The 15,380-nt window shown below is 59.6% G+C and overlaps 1 protein-coding gene across 1 annotated transcript; it reads right to left on the bottom strand.

Moving 5' to 3' along the window:
* Window positions 1-223: 223 nt before the first annotated feature.
* Window positions 224-13,436, bottom strand: ZFHX2 (zinc finger homeobox 2). The gene is made up of 9 exons (XM_052646573.1): window positions 11,387-13,436; window positions 10,678-11,195; window positions 9,870-10,113; window positions 8,378-8,452; window positions 7,894-7,952; window positions 6,184-6,384; window positions 5,714-5,840; window positions 1,824-5,306; window positions 224-1,579 (listed from the first exon to the last, which is right to left on the bottom strand). Exons 1-9 carry the CDS (start codon window positions 13,425-13,427, stop codon window positions 600-602), a joined length of 7,728 nt encoding a protein of 2,575 aa, XP_052502533.1. The 5' UTR covers window positions 13,428-13,436; the 3' UTR covers window positions 224-599.
* Between the last annotated feature and the right edge of the window lie 1,944 nt (window positions 13,437-15,380).

The following is a 15,380-nucleotide window of genomic DNA, read 5'->3' as shown; positions in this document are numbered from 1 at the left end:
CCTGCTCACCTCCAGTTTGGTTAGAGTTTCGTGGGCTCCCTGCCCATCTCAGGCTTCAGCCTTGGGAGCCAGCTGAGTATTTGGGAAGAGTTTGTGAGCCGTATGGTACTCTGGCCAAGGGGGGTAGGAAAAAGAAGGGGAAATGGCAAAGTTTATTTTCCTTCCCCCTTCTTTGTCTTGGGTTTTCTTGTTTTCCTTTCTTCTTTTTTTTTCTTTTGGCGTTTTCTCAGTCAGTGGAACAGCATGGTTATAGGAGTTGGAGGGGTGACTGGGAATTCAGTAGGAAAGAGGAAGATGAAACCAAGGAGAGATTGTGCCTGGTGGGCAGGCGGATGTTAATGGATAATCAAGATGGGAAGATGGGTGTGTGTGCCCATGGAGACCAAGGGGCAAGAATTTGCGAAGGGTCGGCATGTCGTTGGGGGTGGGGGAGGAGGCAGGATTCTGCTGGAGGTGAGGTGTGAAGCCCACTGGGGGTGGGAACTGAGATTCCCGTGAGGTGGGCGGGGCCGGGGGTGAAGAATTTGCGCTCCCCACACACCCCTTGGAGTAAGAGGAGACCTAAGGCCCTCCCTTCCCCCACATCTTGGTTTATCTGTTTATAAAGCTAGAAGCGTAGAGGTAGTAGTCGTTTTGGGGTTGGAGTCCGTGTGAGGTAATCTTGCTTCCTCTTTGGCAAAAGCCACCGCAGCCGTGGCGGCAGTGGCAGCGTTGGTGGCCGTGCCAGGTGGGCCCCCCGGGGGCGGGGCCGCCTTGCGCCTGTGGGCCGAGGAACGCAGGTGCGAGGCTAGGGCCTCTCGCCCGCTCAGCAGCACCTCACATGCCAGGCAGTGGTAGGTACAGACGGGCACCCGCAGCGGCGGGGGCACGGAGCCCCCAGAGCCCCGCCCAAAGAAGCAGAAGGATCTCTGGTGAGCAGTGGCCGGGGCCTCCCCATCAAACGCCATCTTGCACTGGCGGCACAGGTAGCGGTGGGTCACATCCACGGTGGAGATGCCAGGGCTGCCCGTCAGCAGCTCATCGGCCTCCCCAGCCTCCCCCTCCCTGGGAGCAGGCAGTTCGGGTGGCTTCGGAGGTGCTGTGGCTGTGGGCTCAGGGGTCTGGGGCGGTGGCTGGAGGAGGGCGTTGGGGAGCAGTCCGATGAGGGTCTGAGGTATCACCGGGTTCATGGGGAACAGCCCCTTTTTCATGCCATAGAGCTGCTGGAAGTAGGCTCCCGGCAGCTGGGGGCCAAAGACCGCTGGCGGTGTGGCACCCCCTGCAGGAGGCAATGGGAAGGGCAGGAACTGGCCCCCCAACAGGGCTGGAACAGTAGCCTTCAATGCTTTGAGGTTCTTGAGGGCGTCAGTGGAGGAGTTGGTGGGGGCTGCGACTGGCTTTCGCTCACCAGAGACCTTGTCCCCAGAGGGTTCAGGGGGTGGGCCCGGGGCAGAGTCAGTGGTGCCTGCTGGAGAGGGCTTGGTTTGGTCAGGAACTGGTCTCTGAGGTAAAGGGCAGCCTGGGCCAGCGGTCTGGACCACTGTGGTAGCAGGTAGGACCGAAGTGGCGAGGCCAAGGAGGCCTGAGGAGGCTGCAGGGCCTAGGAAGATGAAGAGTGTCGATCAGCCACCTCCCGGCACCACCATCCTGCCTGCTGGAGACGACCTCCTGCACTCAGGCCTTCCACCACCTAGCCTCCATGCTCCCTTCCCTCCCGCACCAGTAGGAAACACAGGGAGGCCCAGGAGGAGACTGGAGGCAGAGGAGTCAGGAAGGAACAGGAAGGACACCCCATTAGAGGGAGATGCCCTCTGAAGCCCAGCTCCTCCCAAGCTCTCACTCACCTGAACTGAAAGGAGCTAGGCTGCCCAGTGGGGGCTGGGCCAGAGCTGGGCCAGACAAGAGGACCGGGGCCAGGCGAGGCAGGGCCGGGGCAGCCCCGAGGGGCACAGAGGCAGGTGCAGTGGTGGGTGGAGCCTTGGGAGCCGGGGGTGCCTCAGGTGCCGGTGCCAAGTCGTAACACTTGCTTTCACTCTTCAGCTGGGCTCGGACTGCCTCCTTAAGCTTGGCCAGGTGCTGGCGGGAAAAGAGATGGCCTCGGCAGGAGACATAGAAGTCATATTTGACGTCACAGTAGGGGCAGTCAGTGCGCTGGGCTGCCAAGGGGCTCTCACTGCTGCCCCCAGCCCCACCAACTGCTGCCCCTTGGAGCTTGGCCTTCTTCTCCTTGGCGCGAGCATTCTGGAACCAGACCTGGATGACTCTCTTGGGCAGCCCGATCTCCTCGCCCAGCACCTCGCACTCCTGCATGGTTGGGGTGCGGTAGGCCTCATAGCAGGCTTTCATGATCTTCAGCTGCAGGCTGCTCATCTGGGTCCTATAGCGCCGCTGCCCCATCCCATCTGGAACTCCACCCCCACCTCCTGGGCCCCCACTGGTCCCTCCAGCCCCAGGGGACTCTGGTTCGGCCAGACTGGAAGCTGACGAATCACTTAAATCTCCTGCTGATGGACTGCAGGCCTCACTCTCTGGAGAAGCTTTTGATGGCTCCTCCGGGCCCTCGTCCTCACAGGGTGGAGGGGGAGCTGGGAGAGGTAGAGGTGGCTCTGGTGTCAGAGCGGGGGCCTCTTTCCCAGGTGGCAGGAAAGGCAGGGGCCCGGCAGCCGGGGTGACCGTGGCATAGGGAAGAGCAGGCGCATCCCTCTTAGGGGCCTCCCTCCCAGCCCCGTCGTCTGCCTTGCCCAGCAAGAGGCTGAACTTGGGGAAGGGTGCAGGGCTGGGTGTGGCAGGGGGCTTGACTGCCGGACTGGGCACTCCCCCAGGGGTGCTGCGAAACTGGCCCTTGCGCTCCCGCGCCCTGGTGTTCTGGAACCAGACCTGCACCACGCGCTTCTTGAGCCCCACCTCCTCGGAGATGCAGTCGAGCATCTTGCGTGTGGGGTTGGAGTCCTGCATGTACCAGCGGTACAGGATCTCCAGCTGCTCGGGCAGGATGGTGGTGCGCAGGCGCTTATCCCTGGGGGGCTCGCCCTCCCCACCCACCCCCGCTTCACTGCCCGTGGGGGACAGGCTACCGTCCTCGTGCTTCCGTTTGAGGGGTGGCCCTGGCACTGGCGGAGTGCCTGCCACCAGGGGGTTTCGCTCCCCAAACACCAGCGTGGGCAGGTCTAGGAGGTGGGGGGCAGCGCTGGGCTGCACAGGTGGCAGGAAGTGGAGCCGGCGGTGGTTGGCCAGGAGGTCCTGGTTGGGGAAAGACAGGGCGCACTGGTCACAGGAGTGGACTGGGGAAGGCGAGGGGGGGGCCCTGCCTTCGGGCTCTCTGCCCTCTGGCCTTGTGGCCTCTGCCTGGCCCAGCTCCTCCCTGTCTGAGGGTTCTGGTGGTGGGCCCTCAGGCCCTGCTGGGGGCTCTGGGCCCTGTTCCTCCTCTGCGACATCTTCTGCCTCTTCCTCCTCTTCCCCTCTCTCTACCTCTTCCTCCTCCTCGTCAGCAGGCTGGTCGTCATAGCATTTCTTGAGGTGCCGCACCAAGTCAAAAACACAGGAGAAGGTGGCGTGGCAGCGCCTGCAGCCGGAGGCTCCCCCGGTGCCTCCTCCACTGGGTGCAGGCCCACCATCACTGGCATTTTTACGAGCTTTCTGGCGGGCGTTCTGGAACCACACCACCACCACACGGCTAGCCAGACCCAAGAGGCTTGCGAGCCGCTCCACCTCGCCGTCCTTGGGGTAGGCGCTGGTCTCAAAGAAAGACTGCAGGGCTTGGGTCTGAAACTCTGTGAACTTGGTTCTGGAGAAGCGGCGGCCTGCAGGCACCAGGGGAGGAAGATTCCCTCTGGCGCTTTCATCCTCCTCTGGGGGCCAGCGTCCTCCGGCCCGGCCTCGCTCCTCAGGGGCACGGGCCCCCCCTGCGTCAGGCTCTGGGACCAGGAAAGGTGGGCCCAGTTGGGGAGCAGGGGAATCCAGGGGCCCGTCGGGCGGTTTGGGGGACTCTGCAGGGGGCGGGTAGAGGCTATCATAGCTCTTGCGAAACTGAGCAGCGTATCGGCTCAAGGCCTCAAAGGGCAGAAAGCGGCGGTGCACGTGCTCCTCGTGTGTCTTGAGGATAAGCATATTGGAGAAGAGTTTCCCACAGGCCCTGCAGGCCAACTTGTCCCCGCCCCCCAGGGCCTCTGGGGGGGGTGGGGTCGGGGGTGGGGGCACAGCCTGCTTTCCTTCGTTGTACTGGATCACCAGCTCAAACCCGAAGTTTTCTAGAAGGGCTTTGGCTGCGGTGCGGGCTGCCTCGTTGGGTGTTGGGTGTGGGGGAGAGGGGGGCCCTGCCTCAGCCCCCTCTTCTGTCGTAGGGGGCCGCTCCCACTCTTGCTCGGCCAGCTCAGCCTTCGGAGGCGGGGGTGGGGGAGGAGGGGCGGCCGCCGGCAGGGACAGCAGGGGTGCAGGCCCAGCCAGTGCTAGCTTGGGCCCTACCTTGAGGTCGTGGAGGTAGAAAGGCAGGAGCAGCTGCTGCTGCTGGAGCTTAAGCAGTGACTCGGGCATGAGAGGAAAGGGGGGCAGGACTGGGGGGGTGAAGAGCGGGGCTGGGAATCGGTGCAGGTCCAGGGGAGGCGGGGGAGGGGACAGGAAGGGCAGTCCAGATAGGAAGCCGCCAGGCTCAGGGCCCTTCTTCTCAGGGCCTGCCTCCCCCTCAGTCTCGCCTTCCTTGGGCTCTTCGGGGCCTCGCTCTGGCCCCTCGGCCTTGGCGTCGGTCTTGGCTCCCCTGGAGCGAGTCTGGTGCAGGACGGAGCGCATGTGGATCTCCAGGGTGGAGCTCTGGTTGTAGGAGACGCGGCAGACTGTGCACTTGAAGGGCTTGTCTGTGGCGGCAGCGGTGGCAGGCGTGGCGCCAGCTTCTCGTGCTGGGCCGGAGGGGTCAATGGCGGCCTTCTTCATCTTGTGCAGGTGGGAGACCGAGTTATAATGGACCAGGAGAATGTTCTTCTGCGTGAAGGACTCCTTACACACAGTGCACTTGTAGGGCCGAGCAGGGTCGAGGAACTTGTCCAGGGCAAAGTTGGTGGTCTTCCGGTAGGTCAGAGGGTGTCGAGAGTCAGCTGGAGCGGGCTCTGCAGGGCGGGGCTCCCCACCAGCCCCCTCTTCCTCCTCAGCCATGGCGGGTGGAGGCGCTACTTCCTCAGCTTGGGCATCAGGACGAGGGGCTGGAGACTGGGCTGGAGATTGGGCTGGAGATGGGGGCTGGTCAGGGCTTCCCGTGGGCTTGTCTGGAGCATCAACTGAGGGTGGGGGAGGCTCAGGAAGAGGATCGGGACTGGCTTCTGGGGTCAGGTGAGGGCCTTCTAGGGGAGAGAGAAGGGGGCGCAGTGAGAAGGGAACCATTTCTGAGTCAGACCCCACCCACTTAACATCTAGGGTAACTCCTCCTGGCTTCGGGCTTCCCAGGTGGCGCTAGTGGTAAAGAGCCCGCCTGCTGGTGCAGGAGACATAAGAGACGTGGGTTCGATCCCTGGATTGGGAAGATCCTCTGGAGGAGGGCATGGCAACCCACTCCAGTATTCTTGCCTGGAGAATCCCCATGGACAGAGGAGCCCGGCGGGCTACAGTCCATGGGGTCACAGAGAGTCAGACACGACTGAAGGGACTCAGCACACATGGTCCTTGCCTCAGTTGTCTTCAGATCTACTTCATTCAAGGAACCCAGGTCCCCTGTCCTGCCACCTTGGGAGGTCTGCCATCCAGTCCTTACCTGCAGCGTGTGCTCTGCTGGGCACAGGCTCCGGTGCGGGAGAGGGGGGCTCTGGGCCATCTCCTAGAGGGCTTAGAGCAGGCCCGGGCAGCACTTTGGTCATCAAGGTCATCTCTACAGTTGTGGCCTGAGATGGAAGAGCGGTCAGTGACTTCTCCCCACTGGCCCTCTACTCCAGACCCCCCCGGCTCCACGTGTGGTCATGCCCAGCCTAGCTCCAGGCTCCTCTAACTTGCCACCTAACCCCTGGCTGCGGCCTCGGCTGTCCTACAGCCTCAGCCGTGCCTGCAGTGGAAGCCAGCTCCTCGCACGCCTCAGTGGTGCTTCCTCACCAGCAGGCAGAGGCTGCCAGACAGGTTCAGCCCCCAGGTTGCCTCCAGCTCTCGACTCCTGTCAGATCCCCACAGAGCCACTTCCTTCAGCACACACTCCCAGCCACACAGCCACTAGCCCCCGCCCCCCGGACTCACCACGAGCAGCAGCCTCTCCACACACTCGGGCACCACGTTGTGGAGGTGGCTGAGGTGGAAGTGCAGGGCAGGCCGGCCCACCAGCTGCTCCTGGCATAGCGGGCACCGGAACGTGGGCTGCACCGCGTGCTGGGAGAGCGCGTGAGCCCTCACCTGCTCGGACTCCGGGCTCAGGAAGCTGCAGTATGGACAGCAGAACGCCTGGGGGCACACGGGTGGGGGGTCAGGGACAGGGGGCCCCACCACCTCTGGGCCCTGGGGTTTGTGGACATGGCCAGGTCCCCGCTCCTGATGGAGGAGGAGCCCCAGTCCTGAAAGCTGATTCCACTCTCGCTTCCCTCCTACGGTAACAAAGGCCCAGGCTGAACTGCCCTCGCCTGCCTTCCTCAGCCTGCCCTCCGCTCCGGTCTCCTTCATCCTGGTTCCTCTCTCTCCGTCTCTGCTGCCTACTCAGGTCTCCAGCTGACACAGGGCCCTGTCCCTACCCCTCTGGTTTAGTTTTCTTTTCTTACCTGCCCCCACCCTGCCTGTATCTGCTGCATGAAATGCCACCCTCCCCTCTGGCACTTCCTGGACCCCACAGGCTCCCTGCCCGTTCTGCCTCTCTGAGGAGCTGGCGCTCCCTACCTGTCTGCTCAGAAGCCGCCTCATTCTCCCTCAGAGACTCAGCAGCTCCCACTTTCTCCACCTGCCTTTCTCTCCCCTTCCCTTTTTAATGTAAACAAACACGACAGCTCCCCCAGTGGCCCAGAAGAATTCTGGCCTGGCTTGGCTGGCACATTCCTGCCCACACCTCCAGAAGGTGGGGCAGAGAGGCCCCTCTGCTTCGGCCTTTGTCACCTGACTGCCTGACCTCCAGCCTGCATTTCTGTCTTCCCGGCTCACTTCCTCCCGTTGCCAGTGCCATTGGTCCAGGACTGCACGTCAGGGAGGGAATGGCCAGAATGGAAGGGTATCCAGATGCTCAGCTTAATGCACTCAGGCCTGGGAGTGGACATCTCGAAGTCAGGATGCAAGGGAGCCAAGGACATATGCCGTTAACTGCAGTGTCTGCAGTCATAACACACACGGTGTATGCGGCCCAGTGTGGAGAGCTGGGAGGCAGGGGGTGGCACCTCAAGACCAGAGGCTGGGGATCCCCCCAGAGTCAACCTAAATTACCCTTGGGCCCTGCCTAGGTCAGGCATCCAGACTGGCAGAGCTTGCTGTCCGGATCACCTGGGTCAATGGGCCAGTTTCTGCCCCAGGAAGGAGGTGCCAGGGCAGCGCCAACCAGGGCTCTCTAGGAGGTGAACTTCACGCCTCACCTTTCTGCTCCCAACAGAAATAAAGAGCTGGGCAGCAGCTAATGTTTTAGTTTTGCCTTTCTCTTTTCGTTTCTTTACTTCTTCCCTCCCTCCATCTACTTCCAGCCTTTCCTCCCCTCAATAGAGTTTCTTTCGTCACCTTTCCCTCAAATTCCCACCATCGCTTCCTGTTTGTTACCTCCCTTGTGCTCCACCCCTCAGGGTCAACTGTGCTCACATCTGTAACCAGACCTGGGTGCGGAATTGTATTCAGAGTGACATGAGCCACAAGCATGACAGAATTAAGTCTACCTTCGGTCTGAAGTCCCTTGTCTGTAAAGATCTACAGTTCAGCCTTTAGAGTGTGAGCAGATCTCAGTAGATCAGAGCCCCCCCAGCTCTTCCCCGTTACCCCAGTTCTGACCGTGGTCTGGCTGGTACTGTCTCCAGGAGGGCCAGTCTTGTTCTCTGCCTCTTCAGAAACTGAAGATGAAAAGAGAGACTCAGAGACTGTGACAGCCCTCCCTCTTCCTTTCACAGACCCCGGGCCCTTAAGATGGTCTGATTTGTAGCGCAGGGCTTGCAAGGTAGAGGGTGGGCCCTGGAGAAAGGGAGGAAGAGCGGAAAACTACAGAACTGCACTCGTGCAGGGAGCTGGGCTTGGCAGGGCTGACCCCAGGCTGGCGGGATGGCCAGAGGGCGGAAGCACCCAGCTCTCTGTGGCTCCGCCTCCCTTCCCTTTTGATCATGGTAGCTCCTTCAGCACAGGAGGCCTTGCTGGGTGTCTGGATTACCGAGAGGTTCCATGAGCACCTCAGAATGTATGAGAATTGTGGGGTGGGGGTGGGGGGTGGTGGTGGTGAGGAGGACAAGGGATGGAGGAAAAATGGGCCAGATGAGCAACTCACCCAACTGTTCTGTCTTATTCTGGGCATCTTTCTCAGGGGTGGGTGGCCCAGCTAAGAGGGTGACAGGAGTCTTCCCTGTGTAGGATGAAGGGAGAGTCAATTTAAAAGGATGAAGCACTACAGAAGGGAAGGAAAAGGGCAGAGGAAGCAGGACAAGCAGCCAGGCAATGAAGGAGAAGATGGGTAGATAAATCAGTAGGCAGAAGACAAAAAAACTGCCGAAAAGAAATAAAGAGTCTGAGGGGCAAAATTACAGTGTTAGGACTGGTTACTGTTGTTTTAGTCCCTAAGTTGTAGCCTATTGTTTTGCGACCCCTTGAACTTGATTGCCAGACTCCTCTGTCCATGGGATTTCCCAGGTAAGAATACTGGAGTGGATTGCCATTTCCTTCTGCAGGGCCCAAGAAGTCTTTGTGAGTCTAGACCCGACACTTAAAAGATGAGGGAACAAGCCCAGCAGTAGACAGGAACAAGACCAAACTCAGCTCCGTGTCTTGACTGATCCTGGAAGCAAGGGAGCCCAGAAATGTAGTGAGAGGCACCAAAGTGGGGAGGTGAGGTTGAAGGGAAGCAGCTGCGGTGAGTAGGAGGCGGCAGGTCTGGCTGGGAAAGGAGATTACCACTCAAGCAAGAATTGACAGATGTGTAGGAATTTATTTTCAGTGGCGGCCTAATTAAAGTGTTAAAGTTCCTTAACTCCATTCAGCCCTGCGCCAGAATCGTTAGCTATTGATCTGGGCCCCTCCGGCACTTAACTCCAGCCAGTGTATTGGCAATTCAATTAGCACCAGTCAATGCTGCCTGTTCCTGGTTCTTGCTGCCTGTGCCCTCACCCTCACCCACCACCGGCCCCTGCAAAGCCCGGATGCCTGTGCCCACGTCTCATAGTCCCTTTCAGGCTCTTCTGCACTCCCTGGATCAGTGGTACCTAGAAGGCTGTTCCCAGTCTCTCTGGTACAACCTCAGCTGCCTAAGGGGGGCCCTAAGCCCAGCCTTGGGGCTGAAGAGCTCCTCAGAGACAGGAAGAGGCTGGGGAGCTCATCAAGAGCATCCCATCCTGCTGCCTTCGGGCCATGCCCCCGGCTCCCACCTCCTCTGACAAGTCCTGGCCCAGCCCAAAGCTGTCTATTGTTTTTCTGTTCTCCCTTCTCCTTCCTAACCAGCTCCTGCCACCCCACCCCAAAACCCCCAGCCAGCACACCGGTCATTACTCAGACTCACTGGGTGGTTCCTTCTCACCTCCCTCCCTGCTCTATTTCTCCACTCCACAAAATCTCTGCTCTTCTCTTCCTTCTCCTCCAGTAGCCTCTTGTCCCCACTTCCCTTGGCTGCCCCAGTGTCCCTGAAAGCCAGTTCAGCACCCTTCACGGCACCTTTCCACTTGCTCTGGACTGCACACAGACCCGCTTCTCATCCCTGCGCCACTCTCTCCTGGGCCCCCCGCTCCCGCCCAGGCCTCCCTTCCCTTCCTTTCCTGTCCCCTCTTCCTCACCGTGAGGCCGGAGCTGCCCATGGCTGAAGCTCAGGATGCTCTGAAGAGCCGGGAGCCCCTCATCAGCCGCAGGGCCGCTCTGTAGCAGCTGCAGGCGCCGCTGGGCCTGGGCGTCTCGGTGGGCAGGTGCCCGCAGGTGCTGTAGCACCGCAAGGCGGGAGGGCGTCTCCCAGGCGCACAGCAGGCAGCGGAACAGCCCCAGTTCCGGCCCCGCGGTTGCGGTCCCCTCCATCTCCAGCAGAAACTGAAAGCATGGAAAGAGGCTGCTCAGGCCCAGAGGGACGGACACCCCCGATTCCAGGGGGCTCCTCTGCTTCCCCCAGGGGAGCCTGACCAGCAGCAGCACCCCCACGTCCCTTCCTCCCTCTTGAGCCCTTTTCTTTCCTTTGGCCACCTTAGTGTGACTGCTTTTGCTCCCCTGCCTCCCTTTCTTCCTCCCACCAATCCTGGATTTCCTCCTAGTGTACGAATAGAATCGGTTCTGTCTTCTTGAACTTCTGGTGACGAGATGGACTGAGCAGACAACGAGAACCTCCCCCCTAGTCCCAAACACCAGAAAAGCTGAATAAAGTACTGGAGTCACCTGGTCAGAATCCACCATCCTTGTTCTCTTTCTCCACATCTGACTGCAAATAGCTTTTATCCTGGTGCCCGGGCCTTCTTTCTCCAATTCCGCTCCCCTGGGTTTTTGCATCACTTTCTCACTCTGCATCTCCTCACTCCATCCCAGTCCCCTTTTCCTCCTCTCTCTCTCCCCCAGGCTCTGCGCAGTGTCCTTCAGATTCCAGACCTCCTGCCCCACTCTCACCTTATAGATCTGGCTGTTCTCTTCATGGGCCGCCCCCCGGGCATGCAGCCGCATCTTCTCCTTGCTGTTGGACTCAAAGTCACAGATGTTGCAGCGCAGGTGCAAGGTGGGGACAGAGCCATAAGGAGCCCCATCTCCCAGAGGCACTGGGGAGGGGGTGCCCACGGCCCCACCCCCCTCCCTCAGGTGGGCTGCCAGCTGGTACTTCTGAGCATGTTTGTCGGTCTTGAGGTGGAGCTGGAAGTTGGCCTTGAGCTGGGTGCCATAGCAGCAGAGCTTGCAGCGGTGGGTGTCACCGGCCACCTCCTTCCACTCGGCCTCCGGGAGGCTCCGGCCCATGCTGCAGTGGTAGAGCAGCAGCTCCAGGCTGTCTGTGCTGAAGGCCTGGCACACCAGGCAGCGGAACACCTTCAGGGACGGGCTGTCGTCTGGGGGCGGCGAGGTGGGCAGCCCTTCAGACAAGGCTCCCAGGAGCTGACTTTGAGGCAGGTGGGTGTCTGGGGAAGGGCTTCCAGGGGCTAGGAAACAGAGACAGGTTAGTGACCCCGGGAAAGAATGGGGCAGGATGGGCTTGCTGTGTGGCAATGGAGGGGTGGGGGCTGAGGGAGCTAGCATTACCCAAGGGCGGGGGTGCTGGCCCTCGGGAGAAAGCAGGGAACCAGGTTTGGCCCTGGGGAAGGGAAAAGAGGAGAGCACCCAGGGAGCTTACCAGGTGCGGGGAACTTGCGGGCAGGCGCTCCGAGGTGGTGGAAGCCATTGAGAAGCAGCTGGGCTTCCAGGGGCTTGTCTGGCCTCAGCCCGGGGCCAGGCAAAGGAGCCTGAGGCTGCCCTAGGGCCTGCGGTCCAAAGTACTGAAAGAGGTCAGGGGGGGTGGCAGGGGCAGCCCCCGCCTGGGGCGGGGGGCTGGGCCCCACCAGCCCGGGCGGCAGGCCCAGCGGCAGCCCCTGGTGGAGCATGAGGACGTTCTGCAGGTGCTTCTCAGAGGTCATGTGGATGCGCAGGTTGCGGGAGATGTTGGTCTCGTAGCTGCACACCTTGCACTGCCAGGATGACTTGGTCTTGGGCTCTTTGTCCCCTGCAGGGGGCAGGACCGTGGCTTCCTGGGGGCTCCCCTGGCCCGCGGGCCCGGCCTGGAAGCCCTGCAGGTTGGCCAGGTGCTTGTCGGACTGCATGTGGATGCTGAGGTTGCCCTTGGTGGTGGTGGAGTAGTTGCAGGCCTCGCAGCGGTAGGGCTTGTAGCCGCAGTTGTAGCTCTCTCCCCGGGCGAGGCGGGGGTGCGCGCCCCCGGCACTACAGTAGCTGCAGTGACTGTTGCTCTCAGGGTGCTTCTCCCGCATGTGCACGTCCAGGGTCTGCTGGTACTTGTAGTGCCAGTTGCACTTGGGACACTTGAGCGTCTTGCAGGAGTTGCGTGAGTGCAGCAGAGACATATGGTTGGACAGGCTGAGGCCCTGGAAGGCTGATGGGGCCAGGCTGTAGTCATCGGCCAGGCGATAGGGCTGGACCGGGTCGCCAGGGTCTTCAGGGGAGCCCCCCAGGGCAGGGAGAGTGCCCCCCTCCTTGGAGGCGGGTGAGCTTTGGTTGAGTGGGGGGCAGAGCCCGCCATCTTCCTCGTGCCCCTCGGGGAGCCAGTCTGGCCCCGCCTCGCCTGCCAGTGTTGGCGAATCTTTGGCTTGGGTTGGGCTGGGGTCCCAGGTGGCTGGAGTGGTCTGGGGGGAGGGTGGGCTAAGGGCCATGACTGCTTCCACGGGCGGGACGGGGGCCTGGGCTTCCGCCGCAGGGGGCCCGTGCTTGGTCTGGGCTGCACTGGCTTCCGCGTTCACGGTGCTGCTGTTAAGGGGTCTCTCTAAAGGGCGAGCAGGTGGTTTTGGTTCCAGGAAGCTCAGCAGGGCCATGCAGGCCTCGTCCCCATCCTGGAGCACGGCTGGGTTGCCCAGCAGGCCCTGGTGTTGAGCAGCGGTTAGCTTCACCCCGTGAGACCGTGTGTGACCCACAAAGGCCTGAGGCCTGCTGAAGCCCAGGCGGCATAGGAGGCAGAGCCAGAAGAGCGCCCTGGGGTCTCCTCCCCTGCTCCCCGTGGGGCCATCTTTGGGATCTCCGGGTGGGTTTGGAGCCAGCTGGTAGCTCCAGAAGGCTCCGTCCCTTCCCTCACAGGTGGCCGGAGATGGCGCTGAGGTATCGTGGGACAGAATTTGGTCAGAAGAGCTAAAGCCTTGGACTGGGTCAAAGCCATGTTGGACGTGAAGGGCAGTGAGGTGAACAGGGGGCGGGTGGGCAAGGAGGGGCAGGCTGGACTCTTGCTTGACGCCTGCCTCACCCTGGGGGAAGCCCTTTGGTAATGGGAGCTCACTGTCACCTGCTGGGAACAGCCTGGCCACTAGACAGGCCTCACCTCCAGCTGTGAAGAGTAAGTGGTCACTCAGGTCCACAGGAGGGAGCCCTCCCTCCTCCTCCTTCTGCTCCTTGGCCTCGTCCACCCCCAGGTCCTTTGGTGGGAAGCCACCACGGCCAGGCTCCTCCTGGGGCTCCCCTGTCTCCTTTGGTGGGACGAGGCCACAGCCTGACTCCAGGGACTGCCCCCCTGCCTCTGAGGACCTCATGCTCTCAGAGGGGGAGGGGGCATCAGGGGGATCTTTGGTGACAGGATCAGAAGGGGTGCTGGGGGAGGAGGTGTCCGGAGGCAGGGACGGGGCATCATGCCCAGGGGAGGGGGTGGTGCCAGTGACAGAGGACAGGTTAAGGGTGGCCATGGCAGACGGAGGAGAGCTGGGGGTTCATTTCAGCGTGACAGCCAGGACCCTGTGGGGGAGACAGGGAGAGAGCGGAGCAGTGAGGTGGCAGGGGAGACGCTCAGCCAGGCAGCTGATTCTCCCGACACTCCAGGCCCACCCTCTTCCCTCGGCACCATTCAAGTACCCATTTGCCATTAGTGTCTAACAGACTTCAGACTCAACGTGTCCAAAGTCAGAACTCTACTTCTGCCCAGAACTTGTTCCTCTCCACCTCTCCTATCTCAAAAATTGGTACCACCATTTGTCTGGTTGCTTATGCTAAAAACCCAAAGTTTCCTCTCACCCCCGCCTGCAGGCAGGCCATTCGACAGTAACCTCTCAAGTGAGCTTCTCAGTCCTCTCCATTCATCCTCCCCACGAGCACCACCTTGGCCAAAGCCACAGCTGTCTCTTTCCTGAACTAGTGCAAGAGACTCCACGTTGGCCTCCATTTCCACTACAGCCCCTCCTTCCACTCAGAATGACCTTTCATTTAATTATCTCAATTATGACAAATGCCAAACATAGATAAAGATAGGCCAAATATAAGGGATCCCTTTGTTTTTACTGATCACCCAGCTTCAACGGTCTCCAAACTTGGGCCAGTGTGGGTTTTTAAAAATCTATGTATTTGGCTGCACCAGCTCTTAGCTGCTGCATGCAGGATCTAGTTCCCTGACCAGGGATCGAAGCTGGGCCCCCTGCATTGGGAGTCCACAGTCTTAGCCACTGGACCACCAGGGAAGTCCCTGTTTTGTTTTTGTTTTTTAACTGAAGTATAGTTGATTTACAATGTTGAGTTAATCTCTGATGTACAGCAAAGTTACCCAGTTATATATATACATACATTCTTTTTTTATATTCTCTTCCATTATGGTTTATCACAGGATACTGAATATAGTTCCCTGTGCTATACAGTAGGATCTTGTTAACTCGGGGCCAGTCTTGTTTCATCTGTATCATCAGGCCCTTCCCCTTTCCCTGTATTGTTTAAAAGCAAAATTCAGACATTATAATCACCTTTCAAAATGTAAACCATACTATATTCTTACAGCCCATCAGTGATTTCTCACTGCACTGTGAATAAAACCCAAACACCACTCCTGATCTACAAAAAGGGCTATTTGATCTGGCACCTGCCTACTTCCAGCACATCTTTAATACTCTCCACCCAACCTGGCTGGCCAACGCCAGCCCACTGACGTTCTTGGCTCCTCAAACACAGCAAGTTCATTCCCACCGTAGCGGCTGGCCGGAGCTGTCGACTCTGCCCGCCGTGCTCCTCCCCCAGTCTCTGCCCATGGCTGCTTGTCATGTCTGCTTAAACAGCACCTCTTCCAACAGGCCTCCCCTCTCTACAGAAGCTAACACAGCCTGGGGGGGGGGGTCTGTTTTCTCCAGAGATCTATCACTACCTGACATTTCCTGGTTTCCTTATTTTTCCCTTCTAGAAACTAAGTTCCATGAGAGCAGAGACTCTGCTTTATTGATTGTTTCATCATGGGTACCAAGAAAGGTGCCTGCCACATATTCATACATATCTGCTGAGTAGATAAACTCTGGAAAAGACCCTCAGATTGTCTACACACTGAACAGGTAATTTCCCTAAGTCAAGATCCTCTTGCCAGAGAGGCCATAGTGAATTTCCTCTGGCCCACAGACACCATGCTCCTCTCAGATGCCTTCCAGTTCCATCTCTGGTCACAGGTGGGAGCTTCTTGGCCAGTTGAAAGACAGACGCTTGTATGAGATAAACCTCCTCCTCCCCAGAGATTAAAAAAATAATAACAGTAATAATATTAAGCTGTCAAGGTACATATACTATGGTCCCTGCACTGTTAAATACTTTAATCAATTATCTCATTTAACTTCACAACAACCTTATTTTATGGATGAGGCAACCAAGAAAGAGAGGCTGAATGAGCTGCTGTC

The sequence above is a fragment of the Budorcas taxicolor genome, chromosome 10 (genome assembly GCF_023091745.1).
Source record: "Budorcas taxicolor isolate Tak-1 chromosome 10, Takin1.1, whole genome shotgun sequence".
NCBI lineage: Eukaryota > Metazoa > Chordata > Mammalia > Artiodactyla > Bovidae > Budorcas > Budorcas taxicolor.
Note: the sequence above shows the minus strand (reverse complement) of the source record. Positions and strands in the feature narration are given on the sequence as shown.